This window comes from Haliaeetus albicilla, chromosome 19, assembly GCF_947461875.1.
Source record: "Haliaeetus albicilla chromosome 19, bHalAlb1.1, whole genome shotgun sequence".
Taxonomy (NCBI): Eukaryota; Metazoa; Chordata; class Aves; order Accipitriformes; family Accipitridae; genus Haliaeetus; species Haliaeetus albicilla.
In genome coordinates, this window is record NC_091501.1 from 6,155,940 (window position 1) to 6,175,135 (window position 19,196).

A 19,196-nucleotide genomic window follows, 5' to 3' on the forward strand; every position below is an offset into this window, starting at 1 on the left:
TGTTCTCAAAGGTTGCTCTAAGGCAAGAAATAAACTCCTTCAATACCTAAAACACATCACCAACTCCAACTGTGAGTTTAAGGAATGCTACTTTGACCTTGTATTTCAAAATAAACATATAGTAACATTTACATTTTTAATGTAAACAAACCCCACCACACTAAAACCCTGTATGAACAAACAGATCTCTGCCCCAAGAGGTAGTAGAGATAAAAACAAGGAGATGGGAATAAGAGAGTACAAGGAACAACTGACAGAGCCTAGAAAGCCCCATCACTGGAAGAAGCTGAGACTGACCTGTGAGCCTAGACAGAATGGAACAGACACTTTTAACTCCCAGCATTTAGGAATAGACATTTCAGGATCAAAAAAGCAAATGTGGGAGTACAATGGAGAAAATGCAGCTGTCTGCTACATAGTCTCCTGTCCAAGTGTATGTAAACAGGAAACAAGTTTTTCCTCAAAGCATTTGAATGTCTATGCACTACTACCATTGCAACAGTAGATAACACAAGCTCAGTAGCGAGTGGTATACAGACATCTGTCCTTACTTTTCATTGACCTTCACTCCAACTTTGTCCAAACCAATTTTTCTTGTACATGCATCTCTTCCAATTGCTAGCAACACCTGCAAAACAGCAATGCGTGTTACTGATTTTTTACAACCTCAAAAGTGCATTTGAATGTGGCTATCTATTATTTTCATTATATACCAAGGATTAGTATCTAAGGCTTGGTCACGTTAAGATGAGTATTTTTGTTACCCATTGTACATTCACAGAGTTCAAGACAAGCCACACTACCACCATGACCTAACAATACGAGGTTTTAATGAGGTTTTGGCTGATTAAATACAGCCAAATAGCTTTCCCTGGAAAAATACCCCAAGAGTATTCTAAACAAATCAGTTAGGGTCAGATTCTTTATTTCCTCACATTTTTATACCAAAGTGTTATACCATAACCCTACCAGAGCAGGTGACCCCAAAATGCTCCATAAGGAAAGGGCTCTTTAGGAAGGAAATTCAGATGCTTAGGCAAGTAAAAAGACCATAAAATAATCTTTGTTTCGATCAGAAAATATCATTTACTTATACAGGCTCTCAGCCAAGTCACTGCCAAACAATATTATTTGTTGAATATTATTTGTCTGAACATTTGTTCAGAATGATGGACAGAGCACACCCAATTCTTACCCATCCTATCAACTTGGCTACCTTAACAAGCAAAACAAGTTCCAGCCTTTACTAATCACAAGGAAAAGTGCTATGTGCTTTGCAGTCTTGGACAACTCTCCAGGTAACTACACAATGCTTCTCATATGACAACTAAGAACTGCGCTGAAGGAATCTGAGATCTGCTTCAAGTCTTTCTGATGACCAAGCGTGCCAGATCTTCAGAGCTGAAGGTCTTAAAACGCATCACACACAGCTCATAGCTTCTACGAGGACTGACAGCATTTCAGTGAAAGATGTAGTAGCAGTAAGAAATCAGAAGTTTCCTTCATGAAAAGACAGCACATTTGCTAGCTAAAAGCTTTCACTACTATGGACCAGGAAAAATAGTATTGCAATACTGTGCAACAGCACTGTTGTTATTGTTAAACTTTCTCATAATATTAGCCCTCAGATGCACTGAGGCACATCCTTGTTACGGGATGACTGATAAACTATACAGGTAAATGAAGTCACTGGCACACAGTATTTGCAGTCTAAAATCCCAGGCTGGCAAATGCTTGTCTATACGCATTCGGTGTAATTCCAAATACTTTATTCACAACTTTTTTTTTTTTTTCCTTTCAGCATCAAGGCCTAAGAAAATGAGTGGGGTGAGGGGTGAAGGAAACAGCCAATCAAACATATAATGGCATACCTGCACACTGCAATTTTACTGTTTTAAGTGCGTAATGAAGTTCCCTGACGTGCTACAGGGCATTAGATGTTTTTGTGAAGATGCTGCGTCAACAATAGGTCTTGAGAAGACATGACACCTATTCGTTTAGCTCTTGCACAGACCACTGTTTTATGCTAACTCCAGAACATGCTTTAGTTACTATGAAAGCTATTATAAATCATTACTTATCATTTATGACAAATATCCCACTGGGGAAAAATCCTGCAAGTGATTCCACATGACCAAGCTCATGTACATCCCTAAGCTAAGAAACAGGTTTCAAAAGCATGAAAGTGATTTGGCAAGGCACATGGGACTCATGCCCATGGATTCTGGGCATTGTGACATTGTCACATTAATTACCTGTTGATTGTGTGCAATTAGCATATTGTAATGATTAAAATAAATTTAAAAAATCTAAACTATGGATAAAAACACCCAAAAAACTCAAGAATAAATGGAAGGCTCTTTCACGTTCTTCCTGTATATAGACAGGACTCACAGTATTGTATTCCCCTTCAATTATTTGATTCCCCTTTGTGGACTTGGCTATAACTTTCAATCTTCCAGGAGTTCCTTCCTCAATCTGTTCAACCTACAACATGGTGTGGGGAGAAAAAGAGGAAAAAAAAAAAAGGTTTAGTTTCAAATAAAGATATGCAAATGTATCTTTGTTCCACCACTTCTTATCATTGAGAGTGTTTAACCATGCCCTAAAATTAAGCATTTATTCTACAGGTATTTTCACCTTTCTCTAGATTTATGACTACTACTTGCATATTTAAACATTTTGTTTTATCTCCATGCATTCATTCTTATGACCAACACAATAAGACCTCATTTCTATTTATAAAAGTTGATTGATAGCTAAGTTCTTGTCCAAGCCCACTATGTGAGCTGCTGGTATCAACTAAGGACAGAGGAGGTGAGGAGGAAGGGAACTCTTGCAAGACCTGGAAACACCATCAGACATTTTCTCCAACCACACCTAGAAGGCCATTGTGCCTTCCACCCATGGAAGCCACTGTCACAGCCCAGCCCTTATCAGTACAGACCTTTGCCCTGTTTCAATGACATTAGTCCGACATATAAAGCTGCCATGGCCTTGCAGAAGAGGGCAGCAGCTGGCTCTAAATGGCTGAAAAACCACCATCAGCTTAAGAAAAAAACCTCTTCAGAGTTCCCCAGTCAGCTGAAATAAATATTCCTAATTTTAGCTGTGGATGCAGCTGCACACTCTCTCTCAAGTAATGCAGTAGCTTACTGTCTATTCTAGCAAAGCAAAAAAAAAAAAAGTAAGAAGCAAAGGCGAATCTTTTTGCAGCTGTGCTCTTTGTTCAGAGTAATAACAAAAAAAAATGAAGTTTTATTTAAAACAAAACCAAAACCAAAATACACCCCCCCATATACCAGAAAACAGTAAAGCAGAAAGAGCAGTGCCACTGGCTTTTTTTCCTCAAACCCTCCTTTTTCCTCAGATAAATAAATCGGCTAAAAAAGTGAATAGAATTTGAAGCTACATAGGTGGGTTATCTTTTGTCCTCATTAATATTCACTGGACTGTGAGGAAAGGACTCAATATCCTCAGCCACAGTCCTTCCCTCACCCTCCCAGGAAACAGCAAGGTACCTGGCTGCTTCCTACGGCTGGCTGTACATACAAGAGACATGTAAGTGTGCAACACTTAACTTGATTCTGGGAAATTTTAGTGTTCATTCTACCGATGAAAAAGTACTTTTCAACAACTGCCCTAGTTCCTACTTCATGCTTAGAGACAGAAAAAGCAAAGTTTCTGACAAAGTTCTGTCTTCCTCTGTCCTTTTTTTTTTAAATTTAAAAAACACCCAAACCTCCTGTGCCATCCTACCAGCTTTAAAGGATCACTGTGTTAAACTGCTCCTGTTCAAAAGCAGCATTATTTATAATAATTCATCTTCTGTCTTCAAACTTCCCAACAAAGGGTTTTAATAAGCACAACATGCATAACTTCAAAAATAATCTTTGAAAGAGATGAGAACACCTGCTAAAAACATATCCAGCAACTTAAGTTTAAGGATATTTTCAACTAGAAACAGGGCCAAAGATTTTATTCCCATTGAAATCAAAGACAGGTAGTGAAGGGACAGGGTAATATACACAAAACTGCATTTTGTGACTAGGGTGATGGACTGCTCTTTGCAGGGTGCATCTGCAGGTGCCTGCTTGATATTTAGTTGAAATGATCTGCTTGTAAAAACAGCTTCCTTCTTTCTCATCCCCCAGTAGAGCCTACAAAAAGCTATGTCTGAAACAAAAGGTAGATAATCATCCCTGCTTTTTATGCAACATGGGATTTCTGCAACACAAACATGCATAAAAACAAAGTTGCTTGAAACATCCACTTTGACTTCTCACAGCAAATCTCTTGTACTCTGTGAGAGAGGGTCAGATCCACAGCATGGTAACTGGCAAGAGCATTTTTTAAGCTACTCTTGATACTGCTAAGGGCGAAAATGAACAGTCTTCATTCAATTTAATGCTTTAATCCCCAAAGTGTTAAACTTGGTAACACGCTGGCTTAACACCAAGTTGAAAGCTGCTTAATACATTATTTCCCATTTCATAATAATCGAGCACTAATTATTGTGAAACCAACATTAAGAAAAATACTGTTAGCACCCTCTGAAGTCTTCGATACGGCAATCTTACATTAGAAAAAGCTCCAGAGCTTATCTAATCTGCTTTTCAACCTGAATTTGCCTATCCATGTACATAAATGGCTGCACAAGTACTCCTACTGAATTCAACAAAAATTGAGCAAGTATTTAAAGGACCCTGCCAAGGATATAGATGGATACTTCTAAAGCCCATTTACTTTTCTGGAGAGTCAACTGGTCCTGGGTACATAAGGCAGTATTTGCTGGGTGAGAATTTGAGAACTGTCAATGAAAAATATGACTATTTGTGATGCACTGGCCCTGATCTTACAGGAAACTATATATCTGATTAATTACGAGCACACAAGAAGTTTCACAGATTTCAGGACAACTGCTAAATTTAAGCATATTCAACATTTGCAGGACCAGAATGAGCAGCAGTAACAACATTTTTAATGCAACGTATACTAACCCACCTGATTATAACAAAACCAATGAATTCTGGAAACTCATAAAATTTTAATACCAAGACTAAATTGTACCTTTCAATTATGTAAAATTTATGGACTTAGTCAGTTTAAAACAAAAATTAACCCACACTATATCATAGCAGAACCTGTATTGCAAATTCAATTTTCATATTCACTAAAATAATTTCCATCTTAAAACCTTATTACAGGTATATTGCAATCAATTGTAGTCACATATCACTTTGAGCCTACCTTGATTGGCACAAACTCCCTAATAAAGTTGATTCCATGTTCTTCCATATATTCGCCAATTTTGTTTGCAATATCCTGGTCAAATCCTCTTAAGAGGATGGATCTCACCATTACAGTGACATCTAATCCAAGACCTGCAAGAAATCCTGCACATTCCAAGGCAACATAGGAAGCTCCAACCACCAGGGTTTTCCCTGGACAGTAAGGCAGAGAGAAAAGATCATCACTGGTAAAAAAAGAGGGAAAAAAGAAAAAAGTTAGAGCCAACCAGAAGACTGTATTGTGCTTTATATTTATTTAATTTCTTCTGTAAGAATAGGACTTCATTCTGCTCACTAAAAAAACCAACAACTTGTTTGGCAAGTCAGCTGGAATACAAGATCAGTACATGACAGCTTAAGAAGTTCTAATTAGGAGTACACACAAAAAAAGAGGATGAAAATTCTGAATCACCACAAAAATGTTGAGGTTTTGGGTTTTTTTTACATAAACTTCAGAAAAATTGTTGAAAAAGATAGGTTGTCTTTTCTCTCTAAATCTTGCTTCAAAAATTTTGCTGCAAATTTTAGCTCCTGAGAGCTAAAAGGAAGAGGAAGGTGTACAGCTTTAAGATAAAAATACCATCTTCACTTCTTTGAAGACTTACCCTTTTGCTAAAGCATCATACACAGTGCCAAATACACACAGATAATAAAACAAGTTAATGCAAGCCACAGTAACAGGCAGAGATAGAAGTACAAAATTATGGAAAACATGCTTATTTGCCTGCTTTCCATTTCTTTCAACTGCTTCATGAAGCTACATCAGTTCTACCACACTTTGGACCTAGACTATAAAACCAGAGCTTCTCAAGGAAGCAGGCACTCATGGAGGCATCACACTTGCTCAGCAGAGACTTAGGCAGAGTTTAGCAATGGAAGCCTCCAAAGATTTAAATCTAAAGTAAGTGTCTCTTTCTCAGCCACCAACTGCAAAGGCTAAACAAAGATGCTCTCTGCAAATGTTGTGGTGGAATAAAATGTGATTGTGTAATTAAAGGCTACATCATAGTTCCTATCCCCCAGGGAACCTAGTGAAGATTACACAGACAGCCTCAATCTGATAGTCTTTAACTCTGGCATTCCTGACTCTTCCACCTTAATGTTATTTTAAAGCACCACTTTACAGGCTATGCTCTCTGTTACCTTTAATTTCACTACTACTTATTAGAAGGGAAACATACATGGTGTTTTGGTTTCATAAGGATTATGCCAGTTATTTATTTCACTGCTATAGGCTTGCAAGCCTGTAATTCCAACCCTTGTTTCTACATTAAGTAACTTAAAAGCTACTCTGATATGAGAACACATTTCATCTGCATATCACATTTTTTTTTGGTCAAAATTGTGCTAGAATTGCTTGGTCTTATCAATTAACTAAACATTTGAAACTGTATTCCCAAAAGTTGAATTAACTTCACTGAGTAGCTGGAAAAAAAATTGGGTTGAGTTTCAAGACTGCCCCAATGAATACAGATACATTTCTACTGGCTTCACAACACCAACTGCTTTGCAACTCCCTCTTTCCTTGGTATTTGAGCAGGGAGGTTTCTTCCAAGCAGACTGTGCTCTTCATTACCAAAAAGCTTCAGTAGGTGAACTGAAAGACCATAAGGAATAGAGAGGAAGTGGGTGTACTGCTAACTGGGGCAGAGCTGATGAATTAATTTAGGATGGACACAAACATGATTTACGGTATTCTCAGTTACTGCTGTTATCAGTCAGAAACAGAACCATCCTAGCCAGCCACCCACAGTCCTGTGGGGTCTAGTAGACACCAATGTTTTTGGCACCTTAAAATCTGTCTATAGCTATTCTCCTGCACTTACTTTCCCCTAACAAAAAGTTACTTAGGAAAGAAAAGCAGCAACCAAGCAGCCCTGCTCACGCTTCACCACTTTCTCTTATAAGTAAAGCATTTACACATGGTGAATGATCATATTCCTGCCCGGTTTTACCTGCTAATGCAGTATTCCTTGTCTCCAGGTATATCCAGGTAGCGTGGTCGTTCACCAGTTGCAATGAGAAATCTCTCAGCTGTGTACAGCTTCTCAACTCCTCTTTTATTTGTTGCCTGTGGACAAAGTATTAGTCCAAAGTGAGTATTTCGCAGTCCTACCACAGGGAAAACTATTCTGTTTGAAAAGCATCTTGTGTTGGGCTTGCGTGGCAAAGTTTTGGTAGCGGGGGGGGCTACAGGGATGGCTTCTGTGAGAAGCTGCTAGAAGCTTCCTCTATGTCCCATGGAACCAATGCCAGCCAGCTCCAAGATGGACCTGCCACCAGCCAAGGCCGAGCCCATCAGCGACAGTGGTAGCACCTCTGTGATAACATATTTAAGGAGAAAAAAGTTGCTGGGGCACAGAAACTGCAGCCGGAGACAGGAGTGAGAACATGTGGGAGAAACAGCTCTGCAGACCCTAAGGTCAGTGAAGAAGGAGGGGGAGGAGATGCTCCAGGCACCGGAGCAGAGATTCCCCTGCAGCCCGTGGGGAAGACCATGGTGAGGCAGGCTGTCCCCCTGCAGCCCAGGGAGGTCCACGGTGGAGCAGATCTCCACCTGCAGCCTGGGGAGGACCCCACGCCAGAGCAGGTGGGTGCCCAAAGGAGGCTGTGACCCTGTGGGAAGCCTGTGCTGGAGCAGGCTCCTGGCAGGACCTGTGGCCCCGTGGAGAGAGGAGCCCACGCTGAAGCAGGTTTTCTGGCAGGACTTGTGACCCCGCGGGGGACCCACGCTGGAGCAGCGTGCTCCTGAAGGACTGCACACCATGGAAGGGACCCATGCTGCAGCAGTTCGTGAAGAACTGCAGCCCATGGGAAGGACCCATGTTGGAGAAGTTCATGGAGAACTGTCTCCCATGGGAGGGACCTCACGCTGGAGCAGGGGAAGAGTGAGGAGTCCTCTCCCTAAGAAGGAAGGAGCGGCAGAGATAACGCGTGATGAACTGACCCCAACCCCCATTCCCCATCCCCCTGCACTGCTGGAGGGGAGGAGGCAGAGAAAATCAGGAGTAAAGTTAAGCCCAGGAAGAAGGGAGGGGTGGGGGGAAGGTGTTTTAAGAACTGGTTTTTATTTTCTCATTACCCTACTCTGGTTTGATTAACAATAAATTAAGTTAATTTTCCCCAAGTTGAGTCTGTTTTGCCTGTGATGGTAATTGGTGAGTGATCTCTCCCTGTCCTTATCTCAACCCACAAGCCTTTTGTTATATTTTCTCTCTCCTGTCCAGCTGAGGAGGGGGAGTGATAGGGCTGCGTGGTGCATAGTTGCTGGCTGGGGTTAAACACATCTCTATTCAGAAAGTACTATAGAAGATGCAGCAAACATGGTTAGGGAGTACCTTAACTGTGTGTGGCCCAACAAATTCTCCGTATGCATTCTCATACGTGACTTTCTTCTCTCTCAGTGCAACCCGATAGCCCCAGTTCAGTGAGCCAATGTAATTCTGAACAGATTCTGTCATAGTCATCCAGTTGTGTTCGACTGTTAGAAACAAGAGAGAAAGGTTAATCTTTCAGTCTGTGAGTTGTTCTTTTTCTATAGTGAACCTTGTATTCTCAGACAGATTTTTGTCATGACCCAGTCACCTTTGTCTTACTCCTTTTCTATTCCAGGGTAACTCTACTGAAATGCAAAGAATTGTATCAGCATAGACAACATGAGAGGTCACAATGGAACAGATAAGTTAAAACATGGAAAATTTAGACTTACTGCGTTATCAATAGTCTTCTATTGACACACGCTGTGAGCAGGTGACATTGCTCAACAAACGAAGACTATGCATCTCTGAGAGGTGCCTCTGCATGTTCCCCACTACAGGATTACACTCTAAATAAATTCCAGCGTTATAACCATGCACATTAGAGCTAATATGAATTAAAATTCATCTTCTTATGTAGTAGTGACAGAGACTGAGGGAAAAGAAATCCTTGCCTGCAACTATGAGGAAGTTTCTAACAGGGGACATTCTGGGGTATTCCTTTAGATGTTGTGTTACATTCAGGAATGGAGTAGTACCTTATTGCTTTTATTCACACAGCAATGTTATCGTATACTAACATGACCAGAAGCTATTAATAAACAGATCAAATGCTGCAAGGCAATAAGCCCTGTGGCTTTAGACTTGAAAAGCGCTTAAGTTTAGGTGTAATCTCTCTGAAGCTGCCTCACATTGTTAAAACCAGCACATGCTTAAGTGCAACAAGCAGCCGACTGAAAAGAACCTCTGGATTTTCAGCACAAATAAAAAAACTGCAAAAAAGTTCTCCTCCTTTACCTTCTTCCGTAAACTGCCATCCAAATTTGCGCGAATCTTGCAACGCTTGTCCCAGTAAAGCTGCCTGGTGCATTAATTTTTTAGGTATGCAGCCCACATTTACACATGTTCCTCCAAGACCTGAGAGAAAGGAACAGAATGTGTTTTTCACATCAGTGTGGCTGATCTCAAAGGAGAATCAGAGTCTCCGTGTAAAGCTCCTTTATAACAGGTTTGCAATGAAGAGAAATTTACCCCATGAGTTTCCCAGAGGTGTAGGCGTGACAAAGTCCAGCACCATCACTTTCTTTTCATATTTGGCAGCCTCCTGCAAAACAAATTAAATAAGACACATATCTAAATATTAGAGGTTAAATTTGGAGTAGATAACATCATGCATTGCTGAAAAGCTTTGTGACTTTTAATTAAGTAATAATGAATGATTTGCAGGGGAACAGCCAGACAGTCATTAATCTTCTGAATTAATCTGTGCATGCAGTAGAAAAAAAAAGATGAAAGGAAAAAAATAGGCATTCATCCTGCTACACAACAGCACAGCACCAGCTGATACACAGAAGACTCTGGGAGTCAAACCTCCTCTTCTCTCCTTCATCCTGTCAGTTTGTTCACACTATTTCCCAACATCACATTTACTTTTAACATCTTTAACAAATTCTTCATTAATGCAGTTTTTCCTTCAAAGATGGTTTCTCAAACATTTGTTTGAAACCACATCACACAATGACATAAGCAGTCACGTGGCCAAGCATTACAACAGTGCTTATCCAATCTTTTTTCTTGTAGTAGAATGGAACACTAGATTTTGAGTACAATCTGTAGTTGTCAGGATCACCTCTTGCTCTTCAAGCTAGTCAACCTGTGGCAAGTTGACTTTTCTGTCAGGGCATGCAGATGTCACCCAGACTAGAAAAATGATGGTTTATTTCATATTTCCCCTGAGAAATTTCATTAGCAAATCTACAATCAATGTGCGTAAATGATACCAAGAACTGGAATTTCTATACCGATTCCATTGTTCCCTTTGTGCTTTTTAAGAAAAAGGCAAAAATTGACGGCGGTAACTGGTACCACAAAAAAACCAAACAAACCACACTTAAGCAAGGACTACATCGCTGAGAAACAAAACTGAAAGATTCCCCCATGAGATGCAGCAAAATAACTTTGATACTTGGAGTAACCACAACTGTGCTGCATCACACGATGAGTTCTTAGATATGTAAGCAATAACAACTGTAGGCACAGGATATTACCCTAAGGCCTTGGGTTTGGTTTGGGAGGAGCTGGACAGCTTTCAGCATTATGCTACCAGTAATACTTGCTAATCCAAACAGCTGACAATCAGAATTTCGATTTTAAATGTATCTTACTTCATGCAAAACAATCATATTTCAAACAATGCAGGCTGTAGACACCTTTGGAAAAATATTAATGTACTGTATTTCTGCTTCCGACAAAGGTCAAGGTTGGCCAAGAAGCTAATTTCTATTAATTAGTAGCACCTCTGAGAAAGTTCCTCAGAAAGGTGCTTAGGGACTCAGATGCATTATTAATGCTCCTTTATAATGACAACTCTTATACACAGCTTAAAAGAGCTTTACTAGTGTTAGCTAACTAGAACACATGGATTCCCACGCTTACAGTCAGCTATATGCTCACATAATACAGCACAGCATTGCATCACCACCTCAGTAGAGATCACAAACAGATATAACCACTTCTGCAGAGCGATATGCCCACAGTAACAAAACCTGCCCTGCAGGCTTTCAAACCTTACTGGGTTCAGCGCAGTGCGGCATGAACACAACAAGGTTGCTTAAGGCTGGAGCTGTTCTGTGTGAACTGATAGTAGTGGCCTGGCGCTTTGGTCTGGGTCTGCGCTTGGGTTGCACAATGTCAGCCTGGCAGCGTTTGCACTCACCGTGGAGACATGCCTCCAAAATAACAAGCTCTGAGCACAATATAGAGAGGAAAAGGAAGACGTGCACACAAAACCGCACGTGTCATACTGAAAAGCACACATTTAATCAACCTAGTTAAACTGCTGCAAACCTGAGTGTAGATACCTGGAACTTGGTATAAGAGCTGTGTAGTTGGGGTTTTTTCCCGTTTTGTTTTGCTTTTTAAAGCACTGTTTGTTAATTCTCTAAAAAAAACTGAACAATCTAAGTCAAAAGTTTATGCATGTAAAACAGTTTCACTTCAACTTCATGAAACTGATTTGAAATACACACATTACTACCGACAGTGATGTTGACTTTATTGATCTACTATCTTCTGCCCTGCTCTACAATCACTTGAGAGCACTAGAAAGCAATATACTTTATACACTCAGTTGAAGGAATAAGACAATTTGTCTTCCTAGCTACACACCTTTTCTGTTCCACAGCTGAAAAATGATGCAATAAACATCACTGCTATAGCTTCACAATGTAGCATATGTATACAACAAAGCAGAGCAGTCTCCTTATGGAAATTTCAACAGATGGCTTTTTATTACTGCAAACTGTTTTTGCATTACTGCAAGCTCCCTTTTACTCTTGTTACTCTTCTGTTCTAAAACATCCCTATCCTCTGAAAACCAGTGTCTGTTTCTCTTTGCAGGTTCTCAGAATTTTTACAGATCTTATCTTCCATCCTACGCCATGACAATAGTGCCCCTATTGATGGGAAAGCAGTAAACTACCAAAATAGCAGGTTATGGACATATGGCACATTACAATCCACCACTCAGCACTGCACTCTTCCATTAGAACAGAAGTTCTTCTAAGGGACCAAGGTTTAGTGTGAATCCAGTGCTACGCCAGAAATATTTTCTCCTCATTTTCTTTCACTCCTCAATGACCTCATTCACTTCAATAATAAAAGAAATGCCTCCTGTCTGGAAGAATAATCCAGCTCCAGGTCTTGAGCAACGAAATAGTTTTATTTCTAGGAATGCTCAATTCACTTTCAAATAGTTAATTCTACCACAGCAAGAAGAGGCAAGATGTGCCTAACTACTGATGTAAAGGAGAGTTACTGACTTACATTAAATTTCAGCAAGTTTCAAATATTTGGGATAATGACAACTCTAAGAGCTGGTATATTCTGCACCACTGTGGATTCTTTTAATTAATTCTAGATATGCTTCTAAAAGCAATATCCTAACCAAAAATCATAAATTATTTGGGTACAGGCAGGAAGTACCAGACCCTAGAAATGAAAGGTGAGATCCTAACTCTGCTTAAGTACAGGCAACATCTCCATTTATGCATTGTCAAGAATTAGAACAACATACGTAACTATTTCTGAACAGATATCACTTTCAGATAAAACTAGAAACCTCCTGATGTTAATTTTGAATAAAGAACTTTTTCAATTACAAGCTGAATTTTAATTCAACTACTAATAAATACCATTGAGATATATCTACCTGCTCTTTTCCAACAGCATCATCTCCCATTAGTGGGGACCAAGTTTCATTCTATTAAGAAGTATACCATGACATTTTTAAGTGTTTCTTCTTCGGAACATAAGGAAAAGAATATTGTATAACTGGGGCTAACATCAAAAGAAATCCCACTGATGAGGCAGAAATATTATGCCCCTAGACTGTTAAAGATACCCAGCTCCAAGACATTAAGGATGTCACCCGCCTACGTACAAGGAAACTATAAATCTGTACTTTCTCTCTCATACCTTGGCAGCTGCCAGACCACCTGAACCCCCACCAATGACAATGAGATCATAGTCGTAGGCATGCGGCATCGGCGTATGCCCGTTCATTTCCAGCAGTTTCTGAGTCTTGCCTTCCTTATGTGCCTGAACAGAGAAAACAAAAAGGATTAGGGAACATTGAAACATTACCCACAGTGCTCAAAAATTAGTATTTTCAGTAGCAAATATTGTGGTAAGGGAATATAAGTGCATCTGAATTTTCTGAGCTCTACTTTTAATTAGCTTTTTAAAATTTCCTCTTCTTAATCCACCCTTGAATAGCTCAGTATTTGTTAGATACTGAACTATGAATTTTCTTGTTCGTTTGAGCCCTGGGTTTCCTTGCAGAGCTTAGTTTTCCACATCAATGCAACTCCAGTGCCTCCTCATATTGTGTACTCCAGGATGAGATACATACCTGCTGACACAGGCATTCCATTAATTTATTTTATTCTTTTCATCTGCCCTGGACTTTCCTAATTAGTGTTTTTCCCCTCCTCCTGCATATATTAGTAGGAAAATACAACAATCATATACAACATTGTAATAATCTGCACTTAGCAGCCTTACCAACTGAATGAACATAACTGAAAGAAGAAAAAAAAATTACAAAACCTACATTTTTTAACATGCCTGTGTTTATTATGGCTTTGGTTAAGCAGTGCAACTAACTTTGGCATCAAATGGATCAAGCGTGATCACTAAAGTTTCACAAAAGAGTTGGTTTTTTTAATCAGATTACTACTACCACAGAAAAACAACTCAAAAGTCTTAAAATGCATTTTGACAGCTGTATGCCACAAAAAACATTGCATTGTCTTCATATACTCTTTCTAAAGTGAGTCTTTGTACTTCATTTGCAAAGCTCCAATTTATCAGGGCTTCGGACCTTCAAGCCTTTGGAGTTGCTGGCAAAATTCTCAACGTCTCTGAAACTGCAGGACAAGATCTGGAGTGAGTGAAAATCAGATTCCTCGTCTGATGTAAATCAGTGAGTACCAACTAAAGTCATGACAAAACTTTTAAGACCAAAAAAGGAAATAAAAACCTCAGTCACTTTACAAATCTGCTCGCTTTTAGGTAGAACTTGATTCAGTGCTACTGGAATAGCCATGGCAAATAAAAGGAAAGAAAAAAAAATAAAGAAGGTCCCCTTCTCTTTCCATCTTAATTTTGTTTTGCATTAAGCAGCCCTTTGTGCTCAATCCATTCTACTGTAACCTTCCTCTGAGGTTAGGTTATTCCCTCTGTACGTATAACTGTGTCTACCCTAGAGACTGCTGCCAGTGCAGCCGTATCACTGACAAAAATCCCCTATCCCTCCAGCAAATTACACAGCAATGTCAGCAGAAATTTAGACTGTGCCTCTGCCTGTAGAAAGTTCCATTTCAGTAGTATTTCATAACCCTGGGTGGCATGTTAATAGTAAAAACAAAACCTAGAAAACACCTGTGGCTCTTGTGAAGACATCCAAAAATACCTCTTCCTTCCTCTTCTCCTGCTGCACCACACCAATATATAACCCTACCACTGAATCTACTTTGCACTTGGTTGCCCTTTTTTCTATTTTTCTAACACAGCCATTGGCCAGGCTCAAACTTCCTACTGCAATCACAGTAAGAGCAAAAAAGGAGCATATATTGCATTATGATACGCAGTTTCACTTTATTTGTATTTAGGGACATAAAATTAGAGAAAGTGCCATTGTTTTCCAAAGCACACCTTCTTGTTTGCTCAGTGGCAACAGGATGGTGTGAAGCTTAAGGGCAGACTAACTCCCACAGTCATCAGACCCAACTACCAAGAACAGTATCTTTTTGATGCATATAAAGAAACCACAATACCTACTCATGAAATTTGCTTAGATCACTACTTATGTCATGATACTTTTTTTTTTTTTTAAAGAAAAATGCTTTATGTTTTCACACGGATTAAGAAACTTCAGCTTTTATTCCCTACTGTTTGGTTCTTTTTTCATTAGTTCCTCATAATCATTCTTCATGAAAACATATTAAAAGTTTAGATCACACAAAGTAGCTTACAACCTTCTTCTCTGAAACCACCTCCTAGAATCCCACTCCAAAGCATCTGGGATCTTGACAAGCTGTTTCCCATTTACTGGTGAAACTTACTCACGAACACGATCCCATCCTGAGAACGGATCTCCTCCATTCTTCTCCCGAGAACTACAATTTTCAAAAGAAAGCCTACATTCTTATTATTTTTCAATGTCAAAACTAATTATAGTCTTTAAAATGTATCTCCCCTACCTTTAAAGTTTTCTCATGATCTCCTATTTGCTTCTCCTGTACAAAACCAACTGGCTGTGAAGTTTCTGCTGTCACTTCGCGCTGCCCTTCTTGCAGGTTCTGTGCTTTCTCTGTGAAATAAAGAATAAAATAACATAGTGTCTGGAGAGACGTCCTTTATGAATGCTGAGCTCCTCAAGCGAAATTGTCTGGGGGAGTGGCCTGGCAGCTTCATCGCTTCCTCATCAGCGGCATGCCTGTCTCAGGGGAGCGTTTCCTAAGGCGACTCATGACTCATTTGCAACGTTAGGATGACTTGCCATATTTTTCTCTTTAATAAAATCCCATACGGGAGTTGGCGGGGATTTCAGTACTTTTTTGCCAATCTAACGATATGCTTGGAACAAAGCAAGGAAATAACACTTGCTGTGGCTAAGCCTGAAACTTCAGTCTTAAAGGAAAATTATCATTTTTACCTTTCTTGCCCAGAAAGCGATTTACTTATGCTGATGTGCTGTCATTTTTTTCTCGTACTTTTGAAACTGAATTAAAAGGTTTTATTTTTCTCCTACAATTAGCTCCCTGGAAACTTCTTTCAGTTCAATTTATTGATATAATTGTTTTTTTCCACACAACCCCCCCCCCCCCCCCCAATAATTTCTGCCGTATGGTATTGCTCATACTATGAAATCCTCTAAATAAATGTATTCAAAAGTCTGGAAAAGATCTGTTTGCCCACTGGTCATAACTGATTTTATATCTATATTGGAGATATATGTATCTCCAACAGAGAAGGTTAAACATATTAGTGGAAAGGAAAAAATTAACATCTTTACACACAGTGATAATTTATTTGATATGGCATCAAAAAAGAAAAAATAAAAAAGAAGAAAATCTAATACTTGATTGGAATCCATTACCAGTTCTGCCTTCCTCCATATAACTGAGTTACATTAAGCTTAATTTCCAGTAAATGGGTCACTACACACTTGTTTGTACTTAATCACATACATACTTTGCACTGCACAACCAGCATTAATTGGCAAACTCTGACACGTGCACATACTTAGACAAACAGCCATACTGAATGTGTATACATTCCTTGGGCACTGAGCCCACAAACCTGAAGAGCATTCACACACACACACACACACAAATGCAAAAAGGCAGTCACTGAAAATTGGTCTGTAATCTTGTTGTCTCCAGTTTCTTCTCTGAAACTTGGTGATTAAATCCCTTTATCTCACAAATGTATTGGGAAGAGTACTTTGCTGATGTTAGTAAAGGGATTTAAAGATCAGAATCGTTACACAATAGTTAATAGTAGTATTAGTGATGGATAATACTTGGCCTATTCTAGCTTGGGGAAGGAACGCAGGAATTAATCTGTGTATATATACATGCATGTAAAGAAAGAAAAGCAAGAACACGTTTTGAACACTGGTCACAATCTTCACAAAGGAGAATTTTTTTCTTCATTGTATTATCAAAGCTATAGTCCTGCACGTACCTGAAACAACTGAAGCCTCATATTTTATGCCTACAACAAGTTTGAACAACCTCAGGAATGTTCACCTAAAACTGTATCTTCAATGAGATAAAAATCTAGTTGTTAGACAACACAGGCACTTATATAGACATCTCTAATGATTTTCAGGTAGATCTGTGCTAGAGGTGCCTAGCTTTAGCAATAGCCCCAAAACCCAAAGGCAACCACAACCTCCGGCAGAGACTTGAAAGAGTTTGTATGCAGGCTGCTGCTGCTCGGGGCCTCTCCCTCGTTGGTTCGGGCAACCTGCCACAGGCAGGATGACAAAGCAGAAAATGCTCCGCGCGTCACGTGCTTCGTCTCCATAAAATTCCATCCATTAACGGCAATTACAATAACCCGCAGTCCTGGTGAATCGATACGTTCCAGAAATCAATCGGCAGATACCTTTTTGCAGAGTGAGACTGCCAAGGAGAACCCAGACCACGGAGCTGCCCTGGATAACCCTCCGTGACGTAGGGTGAGGATGACCCTCTTTGCCTGGCAGCATCAGTGTTACTTCAGCAAGTCTGTAGCAACTCACAGCCATTGCACGAAGATCCAGTCAGGCTCTTACCCTGCGCTACCACCATTTTTGGGTTTTTTTGTTAGTCCCAATCTAGAAGATGGTGGCTGTTGAGTGCTACCTCCCCTACAACCTGCCAAGTGCTCCTTGACATGGGGTGAACCGATCTAACAAATCACTACGATCAAAAGGGGACAAGCCTACTCTTCCACCACCACACTGGGTTTTTTTCTGCTTCTTGCTGTCTGCATACTTGGCACCAGCTCTGACAGCCAGCTGACCCTTACATGAGTTAAGTCAACTCACTAACCTAGGAGAAAACTAACCCAGGAGAAGAAAAGATGTGGACAGTTTCCCACCAACCTAACAAGCTCAGCCAGCTCAGGGAAGGATCCCGTGAGCAACCGCAGCTGGTGCCAGGCAGAAGACAGCCATACCGACCAGCAGGGAGGAAGGGGAGGCAGCAGCATTTCTCTCGCTGGTAGCAGCAAAACTGCCAGTTTTGCTCAGTGGCCTGTTAAACCAGCAAAAAACCCCATCTTTTTAGAAGTTACCTGAAACCATTTCTGAAGCAGACTACACTAAGCCTCATTGCCACTTCTTGAGCAGAGAGAAAAAAAAAACAACCAACAAAAAACAGTGAAACAACTATGGTATTTTTAATCTATATCCTTCCTTATTGGAGTGAGCTTCCTCACAAACTAAAGTCCTTCCTGGTACCAAAGCCTCTGAACTTTTGACTGTCGGTTGTGTAACTTCTGGTGGGGGTGAAAAAAGGCACAATTGGGTTTCAGAAGGCCTTGACCAGGCAGGAATGTGACCAGCCCAACACAACAGCCCGGAGCAGCTTCGTGAGCAGAAATGCTCCAGGATAAGAATCGCCTTAGTCTGCAAAAGCGTCCACCCAGGGATCCAACAGGCTGCCGAGGCAGGACGTGGGGATCCATGGAAAGCACCTGCCCTTCAACTACTCACCATGAAGGTCTGTAAGGGGCGCTTCAAGGCAAAAGTCTTCGCTGATTTACCTAGATTTTCTGTATCACGTAGAAGGACATTATCAACAAGAATGAACATCTCTTTTTTGACAAACAATGCAGTTAAATAGCCATCTACTCCAGTAGTTCAGAAGATGCCTCTAATTTTGTAATGCTTATGAACAAGAATGTAACTTGCTTTACAGCCTTATCTTCAGGCATCTGAGAAGTACAGGCTATTTCATATGACGATGAATGTTTACCTCACACTCAGGTGAGCTTTTTAGGTGGAGAAGCTTTCAGTTTTTCCTTCTCCTAGATTTGCTCATTTCTGCCCTTTCAGCACAGGTCACTACCTCCTCTGTTGCGTAAACTCAAACATTTGGAAATGATGGTAACAAAGCCGTCATCCAGATTACGACAAGGGAAAAACCCAAGCCTTTAAAATACACACCTCCAGCCCGGATCATATCCCAGATCCGTGCTGAGACGCTGCTTTACAATCAGCTGAACTGACAAAACTGAGAAGGAACGGAAACCTGGGCCAGGATGCAGGGAAGGACGAGAACCTCCTAAACTGCTTTTGCCCCTACGGGAATCACAACACACCCACACTCCCCTGAGGGCCAGGATCAGTGGGTCGAAATTTAAAAATAAT

General features: G+C 40.2%; 1 protein-coding gene across 1 annotated transcript in view; it reads right to left on the reverse strand.

Annotated features, from left to right (window-relative positions):
* The window catches only part of TXNRD1 (thioredoxin reductase 1), a 40,149-nt gene that overhangs the window by 13,514 nt on the left and 7,439 nt on the right, over positions 1–19,196 (reverse strand). The window contains exons 2-10 of the mRNA XM_069807430.1: positions 15,532–15,641; positions 13,244–13,366; positions 9,800–9,872; positions 9,566–9,685; positions 8,630–8,772; positions 7,247–7,362; positions 5,251–5,476; positions 2,395–2,487; positions 552–628 (exon numbers count right to left, since the gene is read on the reverse strand). Of these exons, the coding sequence (XP_069663531.1) occupies positions 552–628; positions 2,395–2,487; positions 5,251–5,476; positions 7,247–7,362; positions 8,630–8,772; positions 9,566–9,685; positions 9,800–9,872; positions 13,244–13,366; positions 15,532–15,641 (1,081 nt within the window). The remainder of the gene's footprint in view (positions 1–551; positions 629–2,394; positions 2,488–5,250; positions 5,477–7,246; positions 7,363–8,629; positions 8,773–9,565; positions 9,686–9,799; positions 9,873–13,243; positions 13,367–15,531; positions 15,642–19,196) is intronic.